Below are 13,971 nucleotides of genomic sequence, written 5' to 3' on the forward strand. Positions count from 1 at the left end.
CATCACACCAGCCTCCATCCCCAGACTGGAGAAAAGGCAGTGAGTACCTGTTTGTTAGTGGTTGACATGAGTTGGGGAAGAAAAAGCAGCAATGTTTCAGGTGTCTGTTATGGACTGAATTGTGACTCCCCAAATGCCTATGTTGAAGCCCTAATCCCCAAGTGACTTGGAGAGATATCTGGAAATAGAGCCTTAAAGAGGCAATTAAGTGAGGTCATAAGGATAGGTGGGACCTTCATCCAAGGGACAGGTGTCCCTTCTAAGAAGAGAGATACCAGGGAAGTACAACAGAGAAAAGATCACAGGAGGACACCACGAGGAGGCATGCCCAGGAGAGAGGCCTCAGGAGAAACCAAATCTGCTGACATCTGCACCTTGGACTTCCAGTCTCCAACACTGTAAGAAAATAAAGTCCCCCAGTCTGTGGTATTTCGTTATGGCAGCCCTGGCAGACTAACATGGTGCCCTTGGGGAAAGGGAGGCCCGGGACTTTTTCAGGCCCAGAGACGTATTCAGCCCCTCCCTAAAAAGATGCGCCCCTAGAATTGAGGGCAACACCACCACTAGAAGCCAGATCGAGCAGTGACTCTGCCACACCTAAGTCTTCAAGTCATCATCTTGGTCACTATTCAAGGGCCTTTACACTCTGCCCAACCCTACCCCTACCACCTCATGATTCTCACCCCAGTGCTAGGCTTTCACACTTACCAACTCTATCGCCCCCAGACATCTTCCCTACAAACGAATTCCCTCCCTTCCCATTCCTGACCCCACTGCACCTACACTGCCTCCTGTACTGGCTGGCCCCTCCCTCCGCCATCTGTTGGCTGTTTTACGTGCACGTGTTCTAAGCATCTCACCTCCTTCACTGGACTGCAAATCCTCAAAGATTAGTCTAGCATTCAAGACCTTTCACAAGCTGGTCCCAACTTACTCTTCTACTTGCTCTCCCAGCTGGGCCAAGTCAATATTAATCTACTTGCCAGCCCATGAACCTAAGAGTGCTCTTCTCTATGCTCTCCAAAACGGTCTGTCTCTAAAGCCACCTGAAATGCCACCTCCTCCAGAGAGCTCTCCCTGACTACCTTAGCTAAATATATAAGGGAACAATGGCTTCGATCTCCATGCAATTACTTCAGTGCCTGACCCAGTGCTCTGCAACATGGGGCAGTAACTACATAGCAAAACTGCACTGACAACAGAAAGAGGAAAGGAGTCTAAGGCACATGGGGGTGCAAAATTGTAATTGTTTTTAAAAATATTAATATGGCTGTGCTGGGTCTTAGTTGCAGCATGTGGGATCTAGTCCCCTGACCAGGGATTGAAACTGAGACCTCTTGTAATTCTGATGCCAACCACCTGGAGTTAGCCGAGACCCCTCAGGTTTAAGGGCAAAGTGCCCAACAAGACTGCCCTCACTCCAGATGCCAACTTCAGGTTCAGGGGTCCTCAGGTCACCTGCACTGCTGACTAACTGGCTATGAATTCAGGGGTTCCTATACTCCCCTTAGGTTCAATAATCTGCTAAAATGACACAGAACTCAGGAAAGGACTCCACATATTATTACAGTTTTATTATAAATGATACAAATCAGGATGAGCCAAGTGAAGACACATAATGCAAGATCTGGGAGGGTCCCAAAGTGATTTCATGTCCCTTCTCCCCTGGAATCAGGACACACCACTCTCCTGACATACCCATGTGTTCACCAGTCAGGAAGTTCACCGAAGTCTCCGTGTCCAGAATCTTCATAGGGTTTCATTATGAAGGCAGAACTGATTGAAATCATTAACCACATGGTTGAGTTCAATCTCCAACCCTGCCTCCCCTCCCTGGGGTTCAGGCTGATATCACCTGGCTTGAAGTCCCCATCCTCTGATCACATAGTTGGTCTTTTGGGCATGGTCAGCTCTCCTGAGTCAAATTTCAGCAGAAGCTCATGTGTAGTCTGAGGGTCCCACCATGAATGACAAAACTCCCAGTGCTTGGGAAATGCCGAGGACCAAGAGGTTCCCTCTCAACAACCAAGAATGGAAGCTACTCAATTTATTTATTATACGATGGGGAGGACACATATTAAAAATCTTACTTTGAGATCTGGAGATGGTCTATACCAGGAGCTAGAGTCCAATCATGTGTTCCTTATTAAGGTGGTCTATGCTCCTGACTGGATTCACTTTCCCAGGGGCAGACATGCAGCAGAGGTAAGAAATGAGTTAGCTGGAGATACCAGGCTCCCATCCACCCATCAAAGTGCCACAGATAGCAAACAAACCACTCGACAGGCCTCTAACAGAGATCCTGCAGCTCTGGCAAGGTAATTAGAGACTTCATACCATTACCCAGCCACCCAAGAGAACCTTTTGCAAACAGGAAGAGGTAAGGGAAAATATAAACTACCACCTTCCACCCCTGACGTGCAGGAGGGGAAAAAGGGCCAACACAAAAGGGTTTAGGAGCTTTTAATGCTTAGCCTGAAAAATCACAGGCTGGGTTTTCCATAAAGTCATTGGTCCATCTCTGGCAGGGCAAGACTCTGCCCGCCACTCAGGATATGGGTGGAGGCCCAGACCCCCACCCTGCCCCTCACCCCGGTCTTCAGGGCGGAGGGGCTTCCTGTGTAGTGTAGTGTTGTGCTTCCCCAACCAGGAGGCAGGAAAGCCAGAAAAGCTGTAGTGAGCACCCACGTGCCAGGCACTACGCAAGGCACTTCTAAGTGTTATCTCAGTTAATCCCCACACCAGCCCGGTGAGGCAGGGACCCCATGTGATAGATGAGGATCCTGAGGCTTGGAGAGGTCAATCCGCTTGTCCAAAATCACAAAGTGCACAAGTCTCAGAGCTGGGATGGAAATCCAGGTCTTCTGGCCTTTCCCATGCTGCCACCCTGACCTCCCCCTGACCCACCCTCAGCCTCTCATCAGAAGTTCACTTTTAGCAGCCACGACTCATGCTTTGTCCCAGTCCCTGTGGGGAGACGGGTGAGCTGCAGGAAGCCGTTCTAGGACAGGTGGGGATCCTAGTGGGATCTTTTCTCTAAAACAGCAAATAGGACCTCAGAAGTCACTGTTGGGGTCACTCTCTTCCGAAGAGAGGCTCCAGGGAAGCAGCGAGGTAGAGCGGCTCACAGATGTTGGCTCTCTGTGGAATTGGGTACCACAGACGGAAGGATGGTGAAGTGAGCAGGAATCAGGAGGGCAAGCAGGAGCAATGTCAAAACGGCAGGTCCCCCAAACTGAGGAGCCCAGGGGGACCTTGTGGCTCCAGTCCGAGGCGTGTGGTCATCCGCTGGCCCAGAAGGAAAGGCCTTGAACATGTCCTGTGCCAGCGCAGGGCTGCTCAACTGGTCAACAGTGGCAGCAGGCCCAGCTCGTTCAGTCTCTCCTTGGCCACCGCCTCCCAGCCCTTGTTGGCCTGTGGGCTGCGAGGGGAGGGGTGCAGGAGCCCCTCCACCTGGACCTCGGGCATCAAACCGGCCAGAGCCCGCCGCGCCCGCTGCTCCGCCAGGCGGCCCACGCCCACCACCAGCCGCACCCCCAGCAGCTGCACCTGCCGGCACAGGGCCGCGTCACACACCCCCAGGAGCTGCTCGCGCTGCTTGGCCGGCAGCTCGGCGGGGGTGATGTTGCGCCCGCTGGGAGCCAGAAGGAGCAATGGACACAGGTTGTGGACGAAACAGTGACGGAAGAAGACCTCGGGCTGTCCACAGAGGTTCCGGAAAAAGCCCCAGAACCGGGCACCGCTCACCTCGGACTGAGGGCACTCCAGTCCCAGCACTGGTCGCTTGGGGTGCTCCTGGGGAGGGGTCCGCACAGGCCCCCCAAGGCCCAACCAGTCCCGGACTACACTCACTTCCCCAAAGGGCACCTGTGAGGAGGAGAGAAACACGAGGGCTTCGAACTGGAGACCTGACGCCTGGGGTCTGGACCAAGCAACCCCTTTCCACCTTCCAGAGGGATCTAGCTGTCTCCCATTGCCTCCACCCCCACCCCAAAGCCAGAAACTAGGATTTCTGGCCCTGTCTGAGCCTGTCCATGTTTCTCCAGTTTTTTATGTGGTCTATGGTGCAGAAGAACCTACCCTGACTAGCCTTTGGGACCAGGCACAATAAACATGAGGGGATATCTGGCCCGACGCAGGGAGTGATAGGTAATGGGGGGGACAGACAAATGGCCTGGGACAGAAAGGCGGCCAGGGTGAGAGGAGACACAAGGACAGGGCTGACTGCTGCTCCCTGGGTGCCCTCTCAGCCCCAAGCCTCGGGCTGTCATTTCCATTGATCATCATTGATCACCTTTCAACCCCCAGTTGGGGTCAATAAAAGCGATTGAGCCTTCTGCCCTGAAGCCTCTTCCCCTCCCCCATCTGCCGAGCACCCCCACGGAGGGGCAGTCGCTCATCCAGAGGTCTGAGAGGGAAGCAGGCAGGCCCTGCGGCCGGCTCTGTTCCAACCTCTCCTCGACTAAGAAACAGAACCCCGGCTGCCAGAATGCCCTGCCTCTCTTCCCTGACCACCCCTGTTAACCAGTCTCCCCTGAGGGGCCCTGGTCCCTCTCCTGACCCCAACAACACTCTAGGGAGAGGGGAGATCCGGCAAGGCAAGGTAAGGATGGGGCTGGCGGAAGGAAGGGCTCTCAGAGGCAATTAGTGGACCGCTCACAAGGGAAACGGAACTACCATTAATGTGCTTGGTTAACTACAGGCAGCGAGGCCGGGAGAGTGTCTGAGACCACAGGAGCCAGGATATGAGGATGGGGGTGGGGGGCGCACCCACACGTGTCCACCGTCATGCACACACTCCTCCACAGAACATGCAGCCAAGCGTCAACCCTGGACCCTCCCACTCCACCCCGCAGGGGAACCAAGCTTTTTACCCCCGTCTGGGCCATGCCAAAGGGTCCTGGGTTCATGCCCAAGAAGAGCACTTGCTTGGGGCCCTGGCAGTAGCGGGTCACGTAGCTGCGATGTGGCTCCCATGCGTACTCCACAGGGTTGTAGATGATGCCCACGAGCTCAGAAAACTGCAGTTGCCTCAGCTCATCGTTAAGCCGAAGCTCCTCCTGCAGGAAGCCCTCGGCCAGGCTTCGAGGGGAGGGCTGGGGCTCCATCAGGGCACCAGCAGGCTGGAGGTGGGGCCCCGATGGGAAAGGCTGGGGCACAGCCATGCCACCGTCACCTGGAAAACAGATGGACAGGCCCCAACAGCCCCAGCTGTCGAGTGGGAGGGGTCCAGGCTGACCAGGGCCCTTACTACCATTCCTTGGGCTCAGAAGAGACTGTGTCAGTTAGCCCTCAACCTCTAGACAGGTCTTCAATCATCCCAGTTCCTGGTAATGAAGGGCCTTTCCTCTCCTGGATTCAAGTACTCTTCCTCTTCATAAATCACCTAGTGAGCATGGCCCATAACCGCCAGTCATCCCCGACTCCAAACCCCCTTTCCACCAGGCATAGGTTTAGGGTCACTAGCTCCTAGGCCATGCCAAGGTTTTCAATGACTATTTAGATGGCAAACTTTCAGCACTTTTACTGTCATCCTTAATAAAACAAGCCCATCCAGGACGGGCTGTGTTCTGGAAACCAACGAGCTGAAGGATGGGCTGCACAGCCTCAGCACAGAGACGAATTACAGAGCTGATTTCAATAGATTCCAGGTGGTGAGCAACTGCTCTGTGCCAGGTACCCCTCAATGATGCAAATGACAACCGCATGAAGTGGGCATTACTGCTCCCATGCTACAGGTGAGAAAACTGAGGCTTAGCAAGATCAAGCAACTTGCTGAGGGTCACCCACTTAGCAAGTAATGCAGCTGGAATCTGAACCAAACCATCTGACACAAGGCTTTGCTTTTCACCACCCACACCCATCTTGCTTGAGACAGTTTGATCAGCCACCCTGCTAATTCTAGAGCCCCCCCAACCCCAACCCAGATTTTTGCCCACATTCAAGAATCCTCAGTAGTGAGTGAGACAATTAGCAGACTCAGACTAGACTCCTACAAGCTACGTAACCAGGGCCAGAGCTTCAGGTTTCCTCGTCCAAATACTAAGAAAAATAATATCCACTTAAAAATACTAGAGACCCATGTGGCTCAGTGGTAAAGAATCTGCCTGTGATGCAGGAGACATGGTTTCAACCCCTGGGTCGGCAATATCCCTTGGAAGAGGAAATGGCAACCTACTCCAGTATTCTTGCCTGGAGAATCCCACGGACAGAGGAGCCTGGTGGGCTACAGTCCATGGGGTCACGAGTTGGACACAACTAGGTGACTAAACAGCAGCACTTAAAAATATTACTATAAGAAATGGAATAAGATGTGTAAACGGTGGTCGGGGGAGCAAAGTGGGAAACGGAAGAGGACAAGAAAGAGGGAATCGGGAAGAGGTAGAGGCAGCACCCCAGCTAGCTCTGTAACCCACAAAGGCCACTCCTTCCAATCTTCCTTCTCATCACTCCCATGTGAACCCAGAAGCCCAAACTGATCATTCCATTCACACTTTCAAAATGCCTTTCCTATCCAAACTCCCAAAACCTAACACATGCTATTTCCACAAACCCAACTTTTCATAGACTCCTTGACTGAAGCAGGACTGACTGCCCCACCCCCCCACACAAATTTGAGTCATACCTGCCCTTCCAGATGAAGCTCGAATTCTCCCTCTGGGAAAGTTGTCCCTCTTCAGGACACCGCAGCATTTGCTGTAGCTTCCCAGCCCTACCCAACCCAAGTAGGTCTGGAGTGGGGCCTGGGAAGCTGTATTTAAACAAGCTTCCTCAAGAGATTCCGATGGTTGGTGACGGCTGAGAACCACTGCATGTCACCATGGTTAGTGGCATCTTCATGAATTCACACCTTGCCTCCTAGACTAGACTTGAGGCAGATCAGAGAGGAAGCCCTGTTTCATTTTCCTCCATATCTCCAAGGTCCCAGCTTCTATCTGACAGTTAACTGTGTCCATCTCATCTTTTTTCAATGCTGTTTAAAACTACCTTCTGGGAGTTCTGTGGTTGCCTAGTGGTTAGGATTCCTGCTATGAACTGGATTCAATCCCTGATTAGGGAACTGAGATCTTGCAAGCTGCACGGCGCGGCCAATATAAATAAGTAAAAATAAAACTACCTTCTACCAAAGAGGCTTTCCTGACAGACTCCTCTTCACTTCTACACCCTGAGCTGACTCAAGGCTCAGCTGCCCGTTTTGCACTCTCCTTGCTTCTGAGTGTTTGCCAGGCTCTGGGCACGTTTCCATCACATCTGGGCCTCCCACAGGGCAGGGATCATGGTTCTTCTCCCTCTTAACCCCATGTGCAGGTCAAGAGTAGCCTCTTCCCCCAGATGGGATCACAAGGTTGACATAATAGCTTGATCCATCAACCTGTTCTCTGACCCTAGCCTTGGCAAAGTGGGAAAGAGAGAGAAAAAAAATCTTAACTATGCTCCAATATAATATAAAAATTTAAAAAGTCAGGGCTAAACTTAGGAAATCCTTCCCTAGACTGCTCCAGGTGGCTACCCAGGGCCAGCTGGACTCAAACAGAGGCTGAGAAGGGAGCTGTGGACAGCTCAGCTGTCTCTGGGGCCCACACAGTGCCAACGTTAGCAGACTGTCTGCTCCAAGTCTGGCATCTCTCTCAGGTCTTAAGGTTGAGCCTACCTTTGATCTTTAGGGACCCATCCTGAAGACAGCAAGGCCAGGGACACACAGAAGAGTGACAAGACCTTATTTTCAATGTTCTAGAATTTCAAAGCCTGATCAGAAGGCAAGAGCTACAAGCTGTGTGTCAACTGACTCTAATTCTAGTCCCGGTTTCATCTCTAAGATCCTCTTAAGCAAGTCATTTAACTGTCTTCTCTATGAGATGAAAATAAAAATTCCCATCCAACCTACCACCAGCTGTTAACTCATTTTATCCCCCCAATATATATGAGTATCTTACATGATAGGCTTTGTGGTAGTCTTTTGGTGGGAGAGAAATCCAAAATGAATAAACGACTCATAAACGACTGTGACATGGCAGATAAACAACTGTAATACACTGTGACATACTGTGACTCCAGCTTTAATGTCCTGAACAAAACACCATAGAGGCCCAAAGGAGAAATCAGGAAGTTCTATGTGAAGTCATCCACCGGCAGAGATCAAGAAATGTCTGTTTCTGAAATCACTGATAAATTACAGAGTCACATTAAGCACAAGTGGAGGGTGATCCCCCGGTCAGTCTGGCCACCTAGGCTCTCTGGCACTGAAACACAGTAAAGGAATCCAAGACACTGTCCACTCCCGTGTGCTGTGGGGGCACTTCAGGAATCCACATGGACAATCAGCAAATCCTTAAAACCAATAATGACAACAGTAATACTAATAGAGCGTGGACTCAGAAACAACACTTCATCTCTCCTCCTAGTTCGAGGGGGCTGACAAGTAAGGATCCACAAGAAATCTCCACGTCCGCCCGCGGGCTCCGCCCGACGGGAAAGCCTCGTCTCAGCAGGTCTCCGGGGCGGTTCCATGGGCTCGGCTCTCTCTGCGCCGGGCGAGCCCCTGACGGAGAGAGGAGCCCCGAAACACAGACATTTCACTCTCCACCTGTCACCTCCGGCTAGCCCGGGGAGCCCTAGCCCGCCCCCCAACGCCCCAGGTTCCCAGACTCCTACTTCCTCACCTGGTCCAGCGCCCCATCCGGTTTCCGGTTCCTTTTTCCACCCCAACCCCCGCCGGGCGCAGAGGGCCATGGGAGTTGTAGTCCACTTTGTTTAGGGAAAGAGATTGGCATAGCTGCCGCCACTTCCGCCGGAAATACTCAAATTCCCGGAAAGTGTGGTAAGTTCGCAATAAGTAACTCTGGGGGTTGTAGTTTATTCTTTACACCAGGGCTAAATCCAGACGACTTGGGAAGTGAGAAGCTAAGCTCTGTAAGGACCTTGAAGCTCCTGGGCTCTACATCACCTTTCCAAAAGTTCATACACTTTTCCCAAAGGGATTGTGAATCAAGGAGCTTCAACTATCTGCAGTCTCTTAACTCACCTGAGGGTATTAACAACGGCTATTTCTAGCCCTCCTGCTGCTCCAGATATGAGACCGCTCCTAAAAAAAAAAAAAAGAGAGAGAAAGACCTCTCCTATGCAGCCCTCCAAGGACTGTATATAGAACACCCACGGAAAACAAACAAACAAACAAACAACACCCATGAAAGCACTCTGGCATCTCTAATTAAACTCCTTAGTAATAACTTTGAGACTCTTGTATCCCTCATTACTGTCCAAGCCCCTGTCTCCACAGCTTTACCATTTCACTTCTCCCCCTCCTCGGCCCTGTTGTCTACCCAGCCCTATTACCTTCCATCCTTCCCAGTCCTACCTCTAGGAATACTCTGTCCAGGATACCTTCCTTGACCAATTCTGTGGCTGCATCTAACAGTTCATTCACTCCCACCTTCCCAATGCAATACTAATATCCAAAGCTGTCCCACTCCTAGCTTTGTTCTTGTCCTGTGGCTGGATCTGTTTCTGTGTCCTGACTATAATATTGTCATTAGACTGGAAACCCCATAAGGTCAGTTACCTTGTAGATTCTTCCCATCCCCACCCCCTGAATGCCCCAGCACAGCCATGACAGACCAGAGGAAAGCAGTCTCCCTGCAGGTGGAGACCAATGAATCCCAGAAGAGGAAGAGGTGAGAGAACAAGGATGCTACCCGCTTCTCTAGCCTCCCCTGCTCTCCTACCAACAGACAAAAACTTAAAGGGTGCAGCAGGAGCTTCAGAGATCTGTGAGCAGTGACCCTCTGAACCACAGATGAGAAACCACCCCTACCCTTGTAAGACTTTGGAAACTGAATTAATCATCCCCTTCAACAAAGTCCATTATTTCCTGAGGTTTCATTTGTGTCAGATTCTCTCCCTCTCTGTGTCTTTGACTGTCTTTGCCTATGTATATGTATCTCTGTCGCTAGTCTCTTGTATAGTCTCTCTCTCCTTCTGTGTACATCTGTCTCCCTGTCTCTGCGTTTTTCTTCTGGAATGAATGAAATAAGAGTATCCTGACCTTCTGACTGGCTCTTCACTCAGGCGTCTCTATCTCCATAGATCTATGCATTTCTGTGTTTCTAAACAAAAATTAGGCAGGGAGGGGAAACATGCTGGTGGTATTATCTTATTGCTTAAGAATTCTTGGAGGGAATTCCCTGATGGTCCAGTGGTTAGGACCCAGCGCTTTCACTATTGTGGTCCCAGATTCAGTCCCTGGTCAGGGAACTAAGATCCCACAAACTGCACGGCTTGGCCAAAATTTTTAAAAAATGTCTAAAAAAAAAGCCTCCGCATCCCTTTGACAAACTTCCTACCACCCCACCCTTCACCCCTTGCTGCCAAGCACCACCAGGTTGTCGTTATAGCAGCCTCTCCACACTCCAAGTCAGCTGGCAGGACAGTAATGAGTGAAGTGACTGACAGGCAAGCAGATTCCCCAGGACCCTGACCCACGATTCCATCTTCCTGGAAGGGCTACATAACTGTTTCTGTCCCTGTAAGCCCATTCACCCCTAGGAACCCAAAGATAGGGAGTCCTGACATGGGGAGAAACTAAGTCTTGGGCAACCTGAAGTCCCTGTAGCTGATCCTAGAGTGGCCTGAGGGCCTTCTCTGTCTCTGGTCCATGCTACTCCTCCCCACCTGGTGAGTCCTTCTCAGGAAAGATGGACGTGAGGAGCTCTCCCAAGTGGGGGTGATTAGAAACAGAGATCAATAGACTTTTAAGAGATGGAGCCTGAGAGATGAAACTTGGGCTGGGGTGGGGCCTCCCACCCTGCCTTGTCCATGTCAGTCTCCTGGACCTCTGGGAAGTCTCCAAGGGGCTGGCTGGCATCCATGGATAGAGCTTGTGGGGAAGGAGCAGAAGCAGACCCAAGCTGTGGCTTGGGCAGAGCCTAGAGAGTGGGGTCACTCTCTAGGGGCCAGCCGGGTTTGGGACAGGGTCCTCAGCTGCCCACCAGCCTGCTTCTGGAGCTGGAGCCCAGGTGGTAAGGGGTTAACCTGCTGGCTTGTTTTCCTTTGGTTTTCTTGGGCTGCCTGGGTTGCATTGGGCCACGAGCGCCATCTATCGGCCTCTGGAGGTCCTAGCTCTGACTGCCAGCTCACTTGGGCTTCTAGGCTGATCTTTCAGGTCTTTCCCTGCTATCTCCAGGCTCCTAGGGGAGGAGCGGGGAGCTGTCTAGATGCAGGGCTCCAGTGTGAAAAATAGCTATGGGAATTGGAGAAGGTGAGGGCCATGTTTCCCCCTCCCCAAGCACCAGGTATCACCCTGTTAGCTCCTGCCACCTGTGCCCTTGGGAACCCCAAAAGCTTCAGGTGTTTGACTTTCAGTGTAGCCATGTCCCTCTGCCCCAGTGCACTGGGGGCTGTCTCAGTTGCCCTCTCAGTCAGCCCAATAAACATTTAAAGGCATTGGGGTGGAGAGGCAATGAGGCAGAGGACTTTAGAGTGTGGTCTCTGGACTCAGACTGTCTGTATTTGAATCTCAGCTCTACCACTTACTAGTGGTAACTTGGGGCAAGTGGCTTAATTTCTTTCTGCCTCAGTTAGCACAACCGTAAAATGGGATGATCACTGTAATCCATGTCTTCTTTTGTGATAATTAAATGACTTAATTACGTAAGGTGCTTAGTATACTGGGTAGCACAGGGTTGGAGATCCATAAAGATCCATAGCTGTTGTTGCTTTATTATGACCATATGCTAGGATCTCAGGCAGATACTAGTCTGAGGACCCCAGATCCAGGCCACAGAGCCACACCAGACACACAGGCATGAGGACAAGATTCGGCAATTCATCCCTGGATATTTCCACAAAGAAATGAGCTAGATTTGGGGGCTGGAAGTTCAGGATTGTGAGGAAAGTGGTTTCAGGTCACCAAAGTCAACAGGAGATGGGATGAGGGGAAGCTGGAGGAAAGAAAGGCGTTAAAGAAGAGGCATGAACAAGCCCTTTAAAGGACCTTGATTTAGAGAGGTGGCAAGGAGTCTCTGGGCTTCCCTGGTGGCTCAGATGGTAAAGAATCTGCCCACAAGTGGGAGACTCAGGTTCAATTCCTGGGTAAGGAAGATCCCTTGGAGAAGAAAATGGCTACCCACTCCAGTATTCTTGCCTGGAGAATCCCATGGACAGAGGAATCTGGCAGGCTACAGTCCATGGGGTCCGGGTCACAAAGAGTCAGGCATGACTGAGTGACTAACACTTTCACTGACACTTTCGAGGAGTCTCTGATGCATGGGATGAGCAAGGACCACTGCACTGCAAAGGCCTGTCTCCTTGGTACAGGCTGCAAAGTCTCAGGGTTTGATCAGGCTCCCCACGCCTCCAAAGATACATCATATCACAGCCACATCCCAGAGCTTGCAGGGACTTAACCCTCGATGTTTCTCCCCCAGGCTGGTGGGGGGGTGGGGGAGGGGGCTCACAAATGGAGAAAGCCATCCACAGGTCCCAAGGGTTCTGCTCCCATCTCATTCTTGGGCCTGAAGAACCAGGGGGAGCTTGGCTGTGAATCCTTCCATTTGTTTCTTAAGAGGTTTAGTCATCTCCCTGTCCTCCGCCTTCACATACCTTACTGGGAAATGGGTACATAGAATTCTTCTCCAAGGGGCAAGAATGAGAAGCAGAATGATACCCTCTCAGTTAAGAAAGAAACACAGAGCCAGTGAGGTCCCTAGTCCAGGCTCACCACTCCACCACCCCCTCCTCAGCCCCAAGGCAGCACAGACCAGCTTTATGGATTGATGGCCCTTTCCTGGAGGCAGGTGACAGCTTCCAAAGTCTCTCCAACTCAGGTGCTCTCCCTCTCCTGGGGCCTGGATGCCTGGGTCCCCAGGAGAGGAGCAGGGACTGGCTGGATGGGTTGATTTGCATGGCTTACTTGGGAAGCAATTATCGGAGGAGCTGTCAGCTCAGCACAGTGCTCTCCTCACTAATCGGATTTCACCAGAGCCTGGGGCTGGCAGGGGTGGGGGTGGGGGTGGCTGAGTAATTTGGCTTGATGCAGTGGTGGGAGATGTCGGGGCCAGGAGGCTGGACAATCTGTCTGAGTGGTGTGAGAGTTGTCCAGAGCAATTATTCTGAGGCAACCACACAGATATCAGACAGACAGACAGCCAAGGCGACTCGTCCTATCGCAGCACCCTGCGACAAGAGATGAAAGTTGCACTTCGGGCAAAGTGTGAGATATGTCTCCATAGATTGAGCCAAATTGAGCAACTGAGAAGAGAGGTCAAGAAGAGTCTGGGAGAGGGACCAAGTAACCAAATGAGAAGAGGACCCCAGAACCCCAGCTTCCAACCTACCCCCGACCCAGGCCCTGTCCTGCCTTGCCCTCCCAGGTATACCAGCCACAGGGCAGGACTTGACTGAGTCTCCCAGCCCAGCTCCTCTCCCTACAGTGCTTCCAGATCCTCTCTGGTCCCTCAGCCTTCCATCTGCCCCCTCCTTCCTAACCACCCTACCCCTGGCTCCCTCTCTGCCCAAGGTTTGCAGGGGACTGTTGAGCCCACTCCCTGCCTCTGTCCTCATCCCATACCTTCCAGAGCAGTGACGAGGATGATAGCAAGAAGCCACCTTTACTGAGGGCCCCTTCTAGACAAGACAGCACCCTAAGAACTTGATGTGGATTCTCCCACCTAATCCTCACACTAACACCATGAGGGACATGCTCTCACATCCCCGTGTGCTGATGAGGACACTGCTGCTGATCCAACTTCCTAAAGGAGGGACAACACCTGGTCTTGGCATCCCAAGCTACCAGGACAGCCCTGGTGTGTGGCTCACGTACAGTCAATGTCTGTTTACTGAAGTCATGATTGAATGAATGATTTACCCTCTCCTCTACTTCCGGCTGACCTCCAGCCGGGTTCCATCCCCATCCCAGCTCGCTCCTGTCCTGACCCCCCTCCCCTCCCCATCACAGTTGGAGCTCCCTCACACCTC

The 13,971-nt window shown here is 51.9% G+C and overlaps 1 protein-coding gene across 5 annotated transcripts; it reads right to left on the bottom strand.

The window, feature by feature from the left end:
- Positions 1-1,559: 1,559 nt before the first annotated feature.
- On the bottom strand, positions 1,560-8,734 carry SMUG1 (single-strand-selective monofunctional uracil-DNA glycosylase 1). Of its 5 annotated transcripts, none has more exons than XM_043446835.1 (3): positions 8,661-8,734; positions 4,875-5,176; positions 1,560-3,867 (listed from the first exon to the last, which is right to left on the bottom strand). In XM_043446835.1, exons 1-3 carry the CDS (start codon positions 8,728-8,730, stop codon positions 3,340-3,342), a joined length of 900 nt encoding a protein of 299 aa, XP_043302770.1. In that variant the 5' UTR covers positions 8,731-8,734; the 3' UTR covers positions 1,560-3,339. The 5 variants fall into 5 exon arrangements, with proteins under 5 accessions (XP_043302770.1, XP_043302773.1, XP_043302772.1 ...); XM_043446838.1 differs by having other exon boundaries at positions 4,875-5,123; positions 8,661-8,693; XM_043446837.1 differs by lacking the exon at positions 8,661-8,734 and adding an exon at positions 6,626-7,146 and having other exon boundaries at positions 4,875-5,123.
- Positions 8,735-13,971: the final 5,237 nt, after the last annotated feature.

This window comes from Cervus canadensis, chromosome 25 (assembly GCF_019320065.1).
Source record: "Cervus canadensis isolate Bull #8, Minnesota chromosome 25, ASM1932006v1, whole genome shotgun sequence".
Lineage (NCBI taxonomy): Eukaryota > Metazoa > Chordata > Mammalia > Artiodactyla > Cervidae > Cervus > Cervus canadensis.

Coding starts and splice junctions, on each gene's coding strand:
- SMUG1 (XM_043446835.1), bottom strand. CDS start 8,730: ATGGCCCTCTGCGCCCGGCGGGGGTTGGGGTGGAAAAAGGAACCGGAA. Junction 5,177..8,660: donor CGGATGGGGCGCTGGACCAG/GTGAGGAAGTAG, acceptor TCTGTTTTCCAG/GTGACGGTGGCATGGCTGTG. Junction 3,868..4,874: donor TTGGCATGGCCCAGACGGGG/GTAAAAAGCTTG, acceptor TCCTCCTCACAG/GTGCCCTTTGGGGAAGTGAG.